General features: G+C 41.2%; 1 protein-coding gene across 1 annotated transcript in view; it reads left to right on the top strand.

The window, feature by feature from the left end:
- The window catches only part of PDIA5 (protein disulfide isomerase family A member 5), a 97,217-nt gene extending 91,770 nt beyond the window's left edge, over positions 1-5,447 (top strand). Inside the window, exons 16-17 of the mRNA XM_084209260.1 lie at positions 1,964-2,098; positions 4,602-5,447. Of these exons, the coding sequence (XP_084065386.1) occupies positions 1,964-2,098; positions 4,602-4,682 (216 nt within the window). The 3' untranslated portion in view covers positions 4,683-5,447. The remainder of the gene's footprint in view (positions 1-1,963; positions 2,099-4,601) is intronic.
- The last annotated feature ends 10,344 nt before the right edge of the window (positions 5,448-15,791 follow it).

Genomic DNA, 15,791 nt, shown 5'->3' with positions numbered 1-15,791 from the left:
CTCAAACCAGCTACTAAGATCTGGATGAGCACATGCATACCTTCCTCTTTTTCTGGCTCTAATCTCTCCCTGTGTGATATTTAGAGCAGTGAGAAAAAATATTATTTTATTAATTCTTCTAGTTTTTACGAAGTCAGGACTTCTGGTATTCTTTCTACTTCATGCTATGTCATGAAATAAAAGTTTGTCTCCATTCTAAGCTTTTCTTTACACAGAAGTTGCCAACAGAGCTCTAAATTTTAGCTGGCAGCTGAGGTCAGGAAGGCAGAAATACTTATATGAAATTCTTCTACAGTTTATTATTCCTAATCTTTCATTTAAATTGACCCTGAATATGTAGGAGTCTTTGTGTTTACAAAAAGAAAAAAATAGGATCATACATGTTTTTAACAGCTTTCAAGAGTCCTGGTTCTGTAATAGCCTTATTAATGTTTAAAATCAGAAACCAGATATTTAAGATAAGAACACTGTTCACTTTATCTAGTACTTTCCACTTGAAGACAGACCAAGCGAGATCATACTGAGAATTGTCTTGTCAGGCTTTCAAAGCCTAAACAAAACAAGCAAATTAACTGAAGTTGGCTTTGCCAATCTCTTTAATTACTGCTAGGATAATGAGATCAGGTTTTCCCATTTTGACAGTGTCACCATGAAACAGGAGGACTTTGTGGAATATTAAGTGATCTTTTAATTATGGAAGAACAGTTCAACCGCAACCCTAAAGTCATGCAAGCAAAAGGTATTTTGATCAGCTGTTTAAAGGAGGCTTGTGGAATGGAAATTTCAAATTAGGATGTGTCTGCTATGAAATTAGCACTTGATAAATTGTAACCCACAAAAAAGTTGCAAGAAGTCATTCCTCTAATTTGTTTGGTTTCTTTACATAGGTTGTACTTTAAGGTGCTTGCCCTTCAGCCAGGGTCTGGCTTATGTGAGCACCTGCATTCAGAGCCCCAACTGCTGCTCACAGGAACAGTCAGGGTGAAATCACAGCAGGGCTCAGTTGCTTTGAGTAGAAGCCTGTGAATTACATTTTATTTCAGCATCAGAAGTGTTAAGGGCAGCCTCTCCTCAATACTTCTCCGAGTGAGGACTTGAATGTTCCGAGCTGCTGCTCTGGGGCTGTGAGGCTCTGTTTCCTCGCCCTGCCTGTGTGGAAGCAGGCAGGGAACTGAGGCTGTTACTCCACTGTCAATAGGCTGAAAGTGTGGCAGGCTCTCTCCTACTCAGGGTTTGTCTGTGTGACAGTAGCATCTAGAGGTTTAAAAAGGAATTAAAGCCCACTTTGCTAATGGCTGCATATAATGTACAATCCTGGAAAAAGACAGGAAAGGAAATACAAACCCAGGCTGCAACTGTAAGCAAGGAACCTTTTTCTCTACATGCAGTGCTAGGTAGACGATGCTCTGGCTTCTCACCCATCCCCATCTGACCTTGGAAGAACTGCATGGAGTTCAGAAAAGTTATTTGGAGTAGAAATTATTAATCTGTGAATAGGCTGCACAAGTGACCAGCCACGTTTGGTAACTTTTCCGAGCATTAGCAATGACACGGGAATGAGGTTGGGTTAGGTGGGTCGTTACCGTCACCAAAGCCACTGTCACTGTTCATCACTTAAAACCAAAGTAGAGGAAAAATATTGCAGCATGACAGAACTGTGACCAGTGTGCCTGGATTTGGTTTTATTAATCCAGCCTCTGGATTTCCTGTTTGGAGTGTAATGCAGAGCACAGTGGGAAGGCTGCAAAGGTGATTTTCTACTCTGTGAGTTGCATGTGCCATGCACAGGCCAGGTGATGACCATCCTCTGCTCTCCCTCCACAGCTAAGCCCTTACAGAAGCCATTGCATGTTTGGCAGAAGACTTGGGTCTCTTTCAGTGCTAAGGCTAAGCTGCAGCAGTATCACCATGAAATGGATTCTTGCTTTGTTCTCTCCTGCCTCAGTGTGATCTCTTGTTTCAGATCGCCTACGCTGCAGTGGACTGTGCCAAAGGACAGAATCATGACTTGTGTAAGCAGGAGGGGGTCGATGGCTACCCCACCTTCAACTATTACAACTACGGGAAATTTGTGGAAAAATATACTGGAGATCGAGGGGTAAGTGAAAGCAAGAGTCATCACCTGGTACAGGGAGCAAAGTCTCCTCTGCCTGTCCTGCCTTGCAAATGAAAACTGCAGAGTGAATTTTACCGTGCCTCTGTTGCTGTCTTACATGGATGAATCATAGTGTACCACACCCCTGTACATCTCTGCATTAGGAACACTCTTGGTCTATTTTTAGGAGCATGAGAAGAGGAAAAAGGATTAGATTTGGTAATATGCTTTGTATATTTTATTCTTTAAGCTGAAGTCTGTGAGTGAATTTGGACTGAGTGAAAGGGAAGGGTTTATTGCATGTGCTGCTGGCAGAAATGCCAGAAAATACAGGGTTTAAGTCCTGTCAGTTCTGGATCGCATGGACACTGCAAACGTGTTACAGATCCACCAGGCTGCCAAATGGTGACAGGCCATTGGTTTTATAGCCAGGACAAAGCTGTCCTTTGGAGACTAGAGGAAAGTAAATATCTCATTTGCCCTGAATCAGATTCACTCCTGGCACTCAGGATGGGAAGACAAATAGTGCCATCTACCCCTGGGCTGAAGTTTCATTCTTTTGTCCTGCTGTGGCCAGCTAATTATATGCTATGAGTTCAAGAAAGGGGGGCAGAAATGGCACAATGGCTTCAGTGGTTGTAAAGTGCCTGAAAATAAGGAAGCAATTCAATTATTTGTGGCCGCCTTTGTCGTAACCTCCTAGAGGGAGGTTACTCCTCAGCAGCCATTGATTGCCTGGGGTCTGCAAGAAAAACTTGGGGTCTTTGAGCCATGCAGTGATTTTGAAAAAAGATTCTTGCCTGAAAGTTATTGCTGCTGTTAGAGCTCAGAAAATTATATAGAAGCATGAATTACAAAGCCAGGTTCTGAGGTTCGCGGTTAGTCAGGATCTCGGGGAAGTCTTCATGGAGCTTCACCTCCCAGTTTTCTTCAGCATACTTGGACTCCAGAAATTACCCTTTCATGGTGCAGATTCAGCCGTTGTTATGGATACTGTGCTTAGTTCCAATTCTGGATCTTTTCTTTAAAGTACTTCTTACACAAAAGTGAAGATAGATGCAGTAGCCAACAATTGAAGGAAGATTTCAGCTGTAGTTTTTGCATTTCTAACCCATTCTTAGAGAAATGACATAAAAAAGGAAGGATCTGTGGTGGCTGATAAAAAGAATTTATATCCAATACAGGAGTGCTCTGAGGCCACAGGTGTTAGGAGATATTTATCCATACGCTGGAAAGTGGACTAACAAATCCCCTATATGCAGCCCACCCTTTCTTGGGTAAAAACTACCCAACAGGAACATCCCAGTCTCTCTGCTGATGGCTGCTTTGTTCCCCTTCCACCTCTCTGGGGACTCAATGGTCTTCTGCTTGTGCAGCATTGAATTGGGGTTTGTTATCTCTTATCGTGGTAATGCTGGAGGCAGTGCTTAGCACAGAGCCTGTCATGGGGGCTGCTGACTGCCAGATGACTCCAGGTGACAAAGGGCTGAAGCATGTCACTTCATTTATTTTCAGTGGAAGAATAGTGAATAGTTTTAGAAAAGCTTTTTGTTGTTCAGCCTTCTAAAAGCTTACCAGCCTTGTGGTTTGGGTTGGGTTTATTTTGTTTTGATGTTCCACAACATTCTTTTAAGTCTTTAACTTCTGTTAATTGCTCTCTACCTTTGGTATTTTTCCTCTTCATCACCAGTTTTGAGTGGTATGTTCTGTGATTGTTTAAATGCAAAAATGGTCAGATTGGGTGGGAGCAGTGTCACTTTCCCAGAAAACTTCAGTGTTGGGGTACCAGTAGACAGTGTATTCCAACACAGGTGTTCACACCTCCACCCATCTGAGCCTTTTGAAATGCCTAAGAGCTATGTTCACAGCTTGCCTTGGAAAAGGAAACTGGTGGCATTCAGCAGACTTAAATCATAAGTTGTTGAAATAACAGAGGTTGGCATCTAGACCACCAGGCTTGAAATTTTTGATAATAATTTTAATACTAACTTGGGGGAAAAAAAGGTGATTTCCATCATTGGTATGTTTGGAGGAGAAAAATTGTGATCCAAACTATTAGAGGATGAGTGGCAAATGTGTGTATAGTCAACAGACAATCCAGTAACTGCTTTAAAATTACTCAAATAGCATACAAAGACAGCTTGAAAATATCTTTTGTGTTTTCAACAAAAAGGCATCAGTGGCACGTCTAGTGACAGATTTTACCTTGTCCTCTAGGTTTAAGGGACTTTTTCTCTGTGTCCCATCTCTTCAAAGTTTGACATGTGGGATGTGCATGGATATTTTCCCCTTGCAGTGGAGCAGCACAGGACCAGAGTCTGGCATGATGAGGCAATGCAGAAGCAGTAACTGCTCCCTGGTTTCTATTCTGCCGTGGGCTACAGAAACTAATCAACTGCTCCTTAGTTTATATTCTGCTGGGATACAGAAGCTCAAAGTGTTCTTGATGCATTGTTTTGCTTTGTTGGTAAAAATATGACCCATATTTTTCTTTCTTCAAAACCAGGAGTCTGGATTCACCACTTTCATGCGAACCCTGAGAGAAAGAGATCATGAAAGAGTAGGAAAGAAGAAGGATGAATTGTAGTTTCTGCCTCAAAAGAAGCTTTCCGCTGCACTGTGAATGGTTCCAGGTCTTTTGTTGATGCACCTGAGACTTCACATATTCTCAAGACAGAGACTTTTTTTTATAAACAGCCATGGCCATTTTGTACAATTTTGAAATAAAGTGAAACCACTTGATTTTTAAAAGGAAAATAAATTAGAATGTTGCCATAATGTTTTAAAGAAAACTTAGCATTTTCTCTCATGTTGGGAGACTATGCCCACTGACACTCCTATGCAATATTTTTGTAGTCTGTAGTGTGTCTGTAGGTGATGTTGTTTGTTAGGGTGAAATTTTTGTTCCGGTATTGCAGTACATGTAAAAAAACAAAGGGGAGGGGACACGGTTTGGCTTGGGTTTGTTTTGTTATGTTTTGTTTAAATCAGTGCAGGAAAATGGGATTTATAAGACACAGATTTATTCAAATGAAGTTTTTCATTCTTGTGAAATAGTTATGTGTTCTTGACTGAGATTTGGGGGGAACAATTTTAAGGTGCTCAGGGATAAATAAGGTATCTGAGTTAATTATCTGAGTTAATGAAGACATTAACATTGACCAGTCCAGATCTGGTAATTTCATTTAAACCTCTCTGGTCTTTAAATCAGAACTGTTTACATACCTTTATAAAATGTATGAATTAAGCCACACATTAAAAATCAGCAGAGCATGGGTTCAATCAGACTAAACCCTCCTTCTATGGCATCAATGCTGTCAATGTATCTGAAAGTTATGGCAGGAATTACTATCTTATAGGGGTACATAGTTATTCTTATAGGGTACACAGTTTCCCTTCAAGTTATTATTGGGTCATATCAAATATGTGTTGTAAAGTGTTATGTTCAACTGTTTCAAGAAATGCATAATAATTCTGGTAATGCAGTAATTGTGTGTATTACCTGTTTACATTCCAAAAGTTATCTGCATTTGTAGGAGGGATTTTTCCTTTTTGCTCCTTAAGGAGTTGCACAAACAATCTCTCTCTGACAGTCATCACTTAAAACCTGTATCAGCAGCAGTTGAAATGTGTTACACTTCTGATGCTTAAACAAAAAAAAAGTTGATCTGGAGGTCCTTCTGTCTTCACAGGAGGGGAGAGGGAGGGGCAGGAAGTTGTGATTCACTTTGAACTAAAAATAAATTTTTAAAAGGACAAATATTTTTATCATTAATCAGCCTTGTTCAGCTTCTTCCCCACTGGGCGAATGACCACAGCTGGTGGTGGCTTAGGAAGAGTCAGAGCACACGGGACGAGTTCCAGCCGCCCGTGGCCTTGGGAGTGCTGGGCAGCACTGCAGCTGTGTGCTGTGTGAGGGTCACACTGCAGCTGTGTGCTGTGTGAGGGTCACACTGTGCTGTGTGCTGTGTGAGGGTCACACTGTGTGCTCTGTGAGGGTCACACTGTGTGCTCTGTGAAGGTCACACTCTGTGCTGTGTGAGGGTCAGACTCCTCTGCCCTGGCACTCTAGGGGCACAAACAGCTTCTCACAGCAGAGAGCTGTGACCTGGGTCTGACACATTCCTCTTGCTCCTCAGTCTGCCCATCTCATTTTCTTCTAGTTGGGATCTGCAGGCTGTGCTGAGGGGCTGCTCAGGAGGTGAATGGAATCTTGTCTCCTTCCTGGGTGTTTTTTCCTTCTCTCTCTTGCCCAATTAATGGCACTGTATATTTGGCACTGTTAAGCTGCCGAAGCCATTAGTGAGTATTGTGGAATACCAGTGGCCTGATTGGCCTTGTATGGTGGCCAGCTTGTTAACCATAACATCAATTGGAATGGCCATGGAGCTGTGCCAAGTATCTTCTCTTATTATGCACCTGATGAGCCTCTTCACCCAAAAAAATCAGCTGCCTGATAGTACATAATATCATAGTGTAAAAGTAGCTTAATTTATGAAGACTCTTACTCTTTTTTTTTCTTTCAATTAGCACAGTTACTTATGTTGTGTATAGCACTTTTGCAGAGGATCATGATAATTCTGTATTTCAAGCTATCTTCACATAAGTAGCAGGCACTCCACTCTGCATTTAGGAAACAATACATATTGATGCCATTTGTTCTCAAACAGGAATTCTTCTGCTTTTAGCAAACTATCAAATATGATCAGTCCAGGACTTGCTGCCTCTTTTTATCTCAGAGTCAAAGCAGGAGGCACTAATGAAATACAGCCTCCAGAAAATGTTGAGCATTTCTGTGCATAGGCTGTGCCTATGTTTGTGCTAATTGGTGAGAAATGCAGACTTTTTCAAAAATAAGAAAGAAAAAAATGATAGCTTGCCAATGGTGACTTCACTAGTCAGGATCATTCTGAATTATAGGCTTTAGTAAATGTTTAGGATAAGACAATTGCACACTGTGCTTCAGACCAGTAATTCCTTACAGCTGGTTACACCATAATAAAATTAGGAATTCTCATTTTTCCCTTCAGTCTTTTGTCAGTTGCTTCTTGGACTTAGGCATTCATTTTTTCTTGGCTAAAGAAAAAATGTGTTGTGCATGTGTTAATGCACAAATATAAAATATTTGAGAATAATTTACCTTCTGTTACAGGGTCATGACTCATCTAGTTTATGGTCTGAATGGTTTTTGAAAAATACAGTTTTGAACACCATAAATGATTACATGAAATGGCTGACAAAAGCCTTAGTTACTGTGAACTAGAGTGTACGAGGAGCTCAGAGTTTTGCTTTCAAGCCTTTTTAATTAGTAGGCCAGGTCTGGATATCAGTCACACTGTTTTAGTTCTGTTGCTTCCAGTAAAGCAAAAGTTGGTGTTTAAAGTGCTAGTGAAGGCAGTTTATGTTTATATTCACATCAGTCATGTTGAAATTGAAATATGTTGTTATTTTTTACAAACTGTGAATGAAAAATATATGTAAGAGCTCTTATTTTCTGTATTTAAATGTTTGGTCATTTCACACATTCAGACTTCCCAGCCTGTCGCAGTAGATGCGTGGCCCAGGCGTTCATAATCACACAGGAATTTCTGCCGCGGTTAAAAGTGAGTAATCTGGGCTTTCAAGTCATGAATCATTTATCAGCAAGAAACTTAATTGCTGATAACAAATGGTTTGCAGTGAATCACAGATTCTGCTCTTGCAATTACGGGTTTGGTCTTTCAGTCTTTTTAAGGTGTGATTCAAAGGTCTTGGACATCCGCTACATAGTTAACCCTAAGCAGATTAAATCTTGTCGAGGAAGGGTAAAACGTGTACACAGCAGAGAGGCTGAGCCAGGATTGTGCATCATTTTGTTCCCCAGTGTTGGCTTAAACAAGATATAAATAGCCCACAGGGCTGTGTTAGTCCTGCTGTGCAGCTGGACAAGAGATGAAGGGCAGCAGGGCCAAGCATTTTGTGCACACTGGAAGCTGGAGAGGAAATGGTTTTCCCATCTAATGAAAGAGCCTGAGATGTTGGAATTGTTTCATCCATCAAAAGGAGGGAAAAGGAGGGAAAAGTTCCCAGGAGAATGAATGATCTGGGATATGGCAAACACAAGTTGGGAATCCCAAGATGAGTGTAAGCTTCTATCCCAGCCCCAGCAACCTCAGAGGATGATTTGGCTCTGTTGTAATCCAACTACCTCTGACCCAGTAACTGTGTCCTCACTTGTTCAAACCAGAGCAACTCCTCCAAGAGAGACTGGAAGAGACTTGCTTTCCAATCTGAATCAAGAAAAGCAGCCTAACAAATCTCCATTTCCTCTTTCCTCCCCCTGTAAAATTGCATTTTGGATCTGCCAGTTGCATTGACCCCAAGCCCCTCCTAAATAGTTGCAGTTGGGTGAAAAAGCCTTGGGAATTTTCCTAAACTCCCACTCAGACCAAATTAAGTCCCCAAATCTTGCTGATAGGCATCTGCAAAGATACATTGATATTACTGGTGAAAAAAGATAAGAGAGGTAAGGTCTATGTTCTTGCAGCATTTAATTTGGGAGTAAAAAAGCAGATAAAACTCCCATCATGAGTAAGCTCTAAGAGAATGCTTCAGAGAGTCTTGTTTCAGATGGAATTGCTTTATGAGTAATTTTGATTTTAGAAGTGAACTGCTTTTCAAAAGAAAAGTCAAGACTTGGTGACATAGCCTACAGATGTTTTGTCTGTTTGCCTTTTAAAAAATAAAAATAAAAGTCAGAATCACTCTCCATATTCCTGATAGTGCTATATTACAAGAAAGAAATGTTGCCTACATGGATTTCCTAGAATAACACTGAACCCCTGCAAACTGCATTTTACAAACTATGAAAGAAGCTGTTTGCTCCAAACAACACTCACACTTGGGGGAGTGAGGGCTGCTGCCCACGTGCACCTCGTTTTAATTTAATACCTTGCTGTAGTGTGATTGGGTCTGTAATGGAACACTGAGATTGCAGGAGTAAATTCTGAAAACTGAAAGGTAGAGGGGGAAATCAGCTCTTATCAGCAGGTGTTGAGCACTGTAGCCAAACGCTGGCATTTCCTTTGCCTTTGGCAGCCCAGCATCCCTGAGCCTTCCATGGCTCTGCGGGAACCACAGGAGTGCAGCCCTTTGGCTAATCCGGTTGTGTACATTACTGCTCTGTGCTGGAACTGATTGGAAACCAGAATTTTTCCCATTAGTTTCTTTGACTGGTCATAAGAAGATGCTGTGTTTTCTCTGCACATCCTGCTTTTATTTACAGAGTGGAGAAGGAGGATATTTGGGTATCTTCTAAAAGGGAAAGGAAGCCAAATGCCATTTTTCCTGCTGGCAGCCAGGATTCCTGGGGACTGACCATTGCTGTTGAAATACTCCCTGCAAAGCACTGTTGACTGGCTTGGCTTTTGCAAGGTTTTGGAAGGTACTGTGTGATGCAATATTGCAAAAAAATCTCAGTATCCAAGGCAGCAATTTCCAACCGCTGGTTTCCGAGGAGTTAAACTGAAATGTAAGCTCTGTTCATCAGCCCAGTGTAGTTGGTTTTGAGATAGAAAAAAGATGGTCTGTTAGCCCAAAATTTAGGAAATCACAGCTCTAATGCAGGCCCATAGGATGTCTGGGTGTTTCCACACAGCTGCCCTGGTCCTTGGTTGGTAAGATTCCTGCCCCTGGAAGTCATGTCCTCCTACCCAGAGCACTTGGCACTGCTGCAGGGAGACAGTGCTCCTTAAGGAACAGTTATTCTGTGTTTGCTTAGAAAGCATAATAGTGCTAATTATTCTCATTAGCTTTGAGCCACTAATAAATTATCTTCCCTATTGCTCTTCCATCACTCAGTAATGAGAACCATTTAGCCAGATTTTGCAGATACTGCTTGCTCCCTCTCTACAGCATGATTCCCTGCAAGCATTCATCATAGGAAAAGAGCTACGTGAACAAAATCTTTTCAAATTAGTCTCTGGTGCCCCAGTTAAGTGGGTGTCTACATCGCAGGCATGCAGAAGAGCCTTCTTCATTAATATGTGCAATTCTGTGCGAGCTGATTAGCTCTTGCAGCTCATTTGATAGCAAATGTGTAAATCCGTCACACTCTAAATGCCAAATATGTGCACAGCTAAATTATGGAGAAGTAAGAAACTGCAAGAGTTGGGAGTCTTTATCTGGAAAAAGAGGTCCTTATCCCATGCATTAAATTGGAGCTCTGGGTTTATCTAGAGCATTTGTCACTCCTCTGCTTTGTCATTTTACTGCTGGCAAAATGAATAATTCTTCGTGTCATGTTGCTGGTCCTTTCAGGATGTGTGGGTGTTTAATTTGGTGCCCAACATTTGTAACAGACATCTGGTATCCAGCCTGAGTTCCCAGAAGACAATAGTCACAGCACAATGCCATCTTCCATGTGCAGGACAGCAAAGCAAACTAATCAGTTACAACTATGTATTATTAATAATGCAGTTGCCATCACTTCTCTTGTTATTTTTTGTTTGTAAAAATCTCATGAAGAAAAGGAGAGAGATGAAGTTAGGTTTTTTTTTTAGGGCCATGTTTTTTAGCCAGGGCAGTGCTGCACAGTGTAATTAATGTTATGGTGCATCTGCCAGGGGAAGCACTAAAGAGTGTCACCTGTCACCACAGAGGGGTTGGTCTGCTGCTGCAGTACAAGTGCCCTCGGCCGGTTATTCTGGGACCAAAGAAGGAAACTGGCCTTAAGAGCTCCTAATTTATGCATGTTTTTCCTCCTCTCTATGCCAAGTAGCTGCAGAGCCAGCCCAGCCTCAGGGCCTGGACACACCAGCTCAGGGCAGCCAAGCACCCTCTGTCTTATTTTCTCTCAGCACGAAGAAAAATCACAGTGTGAACCCAGCCTGACCTCCAACATATTTTGGCATTACCTTCTGGGCATACAGGCTGGAGGGAAAAAGCTTCCCACTTCCCAAAGTTCTGGCATGGGAAGCTGTCTTTCTCCAAACTGAGCATAAGCTCTTCAGAGAACATTTCCTAGGAAAATGTGAAGCACAGTAATGGATCTCTGATCCTACAGCCACCAGGTTGATGGTGATAACTGCTTATTACTGTACCCCACCCCTCAAGCATGGAACAGGATGAGCACATCCAACATTTCCTAGTGCATCCCCAAATGTACTGAGACCACTCCAAGGGTGTTAGGGTTTGCCTACCAAGAAGACAGCTCTTGGTCTCACCTGCAGAGGGTGCACAATCCTCCCCAGAAGCAATATGGAATGAGAAGCTTTAAGGCAGATTTTCCCTGATTCAGTAGGAGGTGAATGGGCCCACAGGAGAGCTGCTGCAGAAATGCAGAGATGCTGCACAATGCTGCCCGGTTCCATGCAACTCCCTCTGGGTTCTGGGGTCCATCATGCCTTCCACCTGCAGTACACCACAAAAGCATTGTCACTGCTTACCCTAAACTTAACTTTCTGCCAAAGGTTTTCTTAGGCAAAAGAGCAGCTCAAGAGGAGGGACTGCAGAAATCAAAGAAACAGAATTCACCATGGAATAAAGTCATGTCTCTCTGGCAAGAAACTGTAGCATGAGGTGCATTAGGTATATTTTGGATAGATGTATAATCCTAATTGTTGTGTATTGTTTGTGTTGTAGTCCCAAGATTCAAGTCCTCATTATTCTAGATGCTCTACAAATATATAAGAGTCTGTCATGCATGGAAAGGCTTTTATTATGTAAATAGTCAGGTTGGGAAAAAAGAAGTAGTGTTATCTCTGTTTTACAGATGAGGCAGTGAGACAGAAAAAAACCCCAACAAAGCATTTTGCCCAAGGACACACAAAGTCTGTGGGTCAGCAGTGGACTTGAAATTCAAGTCTTGGTTTCCTTTCTTACTAGCTCTTCTTTCCATTTGTGTACTGCCCGCACCATAATTAAAATTAAGCACAAAGACAACACTCTATGCAATTTATCTTTATCTGTAACAATCATCCAGCACCTCTCAGCCAAATCCTCCCCAACTCTTCTCTGTCTCTTCAAAACCTGTCTCTTTTGCCACTCCCAATGCCTGTGATCACCATACAAGTCACTGTACCTGTTGTCCTCTGATTTTCTGCAGCATGTATCAGTTAACTATAAAGCTGTTCAGGAAAAGACCCTGTTGCATGTGGGGCTGTGTCTCAGTTGAACCAGCCTGCCAAATTTGTATTCCAATCCTTTTAAAAAGTGATACTAACACTATTTAGAATAAAAAAGGATGAATATACATTTCTGCTGGGAATATAGAGTCAACCAATCCATAACTGCTGCTCAACACTACCTGCTAGTCAAAATTGTATATTGCTGTAAATAACTAATCTATACCATAGACAAATAAAACATGGATTTTTCACTGAAAAAGCACAATATATTTTGGTTTGTGTACAGCAATATTTTATGTCAGGCTTTTGGAAATAGTGTGGGAGGAGAGAATTGTACAAGTCATGACAGTCACTGGAAAACAGAATAAAATGGAATGGGTATTTACCAAGGCTAGATAATATCAAACTAATTCAATAGGTTTCTTTGATAGAGTAATTAATTAGCTAGACAAAGAAGGGAAATGTGGCTGTCTGGACCTGAATAAAATACCCGATGAGGAGCCGTGTATAAATTTATATCTCCTGCATGGAGAAGTCTGAGATTTATAGAGGAACTGCAAGGCATACATGATGTTGGAAGATGAGAAGCTGAACTGTATTGAAAGGAAATTATTCAGAGCTCCTAAACTGTAAGTCTTAAGACTGATTGGTATTATTTTCATCTGTAACCTATTTGGAATATCGAGGCATCTGATCATCAAAATACATTGAAGTCACCAGTTTAGGAGGTATCATCAGTGTAGAGAAAGTTCAGAATATCACACAGCAAGAGCTGAATATCCTTGAAGAGCGAGGCCACAGAAGTAGTAAGGGAGGTAGCAGCAGACAAAATTCTGCAGGAAACCTCCAATGACACTGGAAGATTTCATGCTTCAGTGCAGCATGGGCATGCAAAAGGCAACTGACACTCTAAAAGGCAGTAGGAGACACATTTCTAGCAAAGCAAGGGAAGTATGAACACCCTTGAATAAGACCCTAGTAAGATTTTGTTTGGAATAAAACACATTATTCTGATTGTGTTAAAGAAAGCTGGGTTCTTAATGAACTGGGTACAGGAAAGGGCTGCTAACACTGGAGAACCTTTCATGAAAGAACAGGGTGCACAGGGAACTTGTTCAGCCCAGCAGCTGAAGAGTGAGATGTGGTTTGATTACTTTCTGTAGGGGGAATATTAAGGGTAGGGCATCTGCGTGTATGAGCAAGTAGGTATAAATTGGCCATGAATAATTTAGACTATCAATTAGGTGTTCTTTATCCACCTGCATAGTGAGGGTATAAAAGTTATAGGGATGAAACCATACCCAGCTTTTCATGAAGCTCACAAAATGTATTAAATGGACCATGTGATCCAGTTGCCTACCTGGGGACTGGATTTGATAATCCAGAAAGCCCTGCCTATCCTGTGTCTTAGTGGGTTTATATTACAGCGAGCCACCACCTCCATCTTATAATGTTATTAGACATTACAGTACCTATAATCCCTTCAGTCTTAAGAAACCTTTCTATCCTTCTGAATTAAATTTCAAATAGAACAACCTAACTGTGGATTACAAAGCCATATGTGTTTTCTTTCTTACTCCATAAATTTGTTGTGGTGATTATTGTAAACAAAGACGAATTTCTTTAGGGACTAAGAAGTCTTTTAATATAAATTATAGTGTTTATGGCACAACTGTACTGACAAATAATGATTTTCTTATTTATTGTAATTGTTCAAATGGCTCCTAATGAAATTTTTGGCCTCATAAAGTGATCAGCTTGGAATGACTTTCCCTTCTATGAAAATATTTAAATACAAACAAAGTCTGTCAATGTGTTCAATTACAGTCATGCAGGGAACTAAAGGGATTATGTGTACTAGGAGTATATTCATGGGGCTTTTCAGATCAGCTGCTTCTACCAGAAAGGGAATAAAGTAAGCAGAAAAGCCCCAAAGAGAGCCCATCACTGTTGGAATGGCTTGGGACATGATCATCAGAAAAACTCACTCGTGTTATTTCCATAAGCCCATAATGCTTATGGCCCTGTAAATACAAATACATTAACAACATGTTGCTTTTCAAACTAATTGAGATGCAGTGTGAAGATTATTTTTCAGAAATAGGATGTTCTTTATGCAGGAGATCATACTGGGCCCTGCTGCAACAAATGCCATTGGGACAACGCTGTATTTTGTTTTAACAGCTGCATTTATTGCCAGTGGGAGATTTTCCGTGACATTACAAGGTTGCCTTTGCTTCAGCTTTGCAAAGCCCTTGAGAGTTAAATACTAGTGTTCCAGGAAAGAGACTTTTGGGCCCAGCACAGAACCTTAAGACTGAATCAGCAGAGGAGGTTTTTAAAAAAGAGAAGCAAGGAAATAAACTGCATATTCTGCTGATGATTTTTATGACCTTGCTCACACTTCTGCTGATGCTGTGTTGAAAAGAACAGTCCATTCCAGTGAGTATAATCCTTGCTCTTGTGATTATGGACACAGGTTTCTCTAAAACCTCGAAAATCAAATGCAATTTTTTAGAGTGCGAAATTGTTAGAAAGTCACGGGTTTGGAGCTAGTGCCATGATTTCAGGAGCCTGATTCTGAGTGCAAAGGCCTCGTGCTGCAGCTGGGCTGCACTCCGCCTGAATTCACTAATTCAACATACCTGTTTTTTCCTGGGAATTGACAGCACTATCCTAGAAACAGGAAGCATATTAATGGTTGTTAGTCCCGTTTTTAGCTAAAACCTCAGCTTGAATAATACCTCCAGCTTCAAGCACCAAACTTGAAGAAAGATATAAGAAAAAGAAAATGGTACAGAGAAAGGAGCAATAGAATGAGAAACATGCAGTAAACAGAAGAGGTTTTTTTTTACTTTAGGGTTAAATAAAAAAAAGATATGAAGGCCTTGGGTTTAATTAGTCTAAATCAGAGAAGGCTTTTATTTTCCCCATAAAAACAGTTACAGAGTTGATCAGTAATCTGATATATTCCACAGTTTAACTTTCTGCAAAAAAAAACCCTGAAGCTGAATTTTTCTTTCAGAATACCTTGTTTTTGTGTTGCTCCAGTCTATTCCATCACTGATGAACACAACTACTGCTAGCTCCTCAAGCTGGGTGTTTTTCCTTGGGGAAACCTGATTTAAAAGTCATGTTTAAATCCAGTGTACAGAGCCTAAGGGTTTGTCTTCCCTACCTTAAGTCATCCAAAGCCAAGGTGTATAAATGCAGCTGGACATGTCTGCTCCCTGCAGTGACTGAGAAATAGCAACAAAGAGCTTCTTCACAGAGGGCAATTTCCAGATCACTGAATATTGGTGAGGTAAATCCTGTCCTAACTCATCTCTGAGCATTCACTGTTGGGCTTTGCTTTCAGCTGGCTGATGGCACACTCAGCAAGTGATGCCTTCTCTGTTTTGCTGATGTAGAGGCCCCTTTTGGCATTTCTGTGGAGCTTGGCACCGCGGGCACTCCCTCGTCACCTTCCCTTCAACCTCTGACACTGCCCACACCTCTCTGTCTGCTCATCTCTCCTCCTCATTCCGAAACACCTCAATCCTCCACTTGGCTTCCCTTTGCACTGACTGGATTTACTTCTTATGAATGTT

The sequence above is a fragment of the Fringilla coelebs genome (genome assembly GCF_963513975.1).
Source record: "Fringilla coelebs genome assembly, chromosome: 7".
NCBI lineage: Eukaryota > Metazoa > Chordata > Aves > Passeriformes > Fringillidae > Fringilla > Fringilla coelebs.
This window is presented reverse-complemented; position numbering and strand designations above follow the sequence as displayed.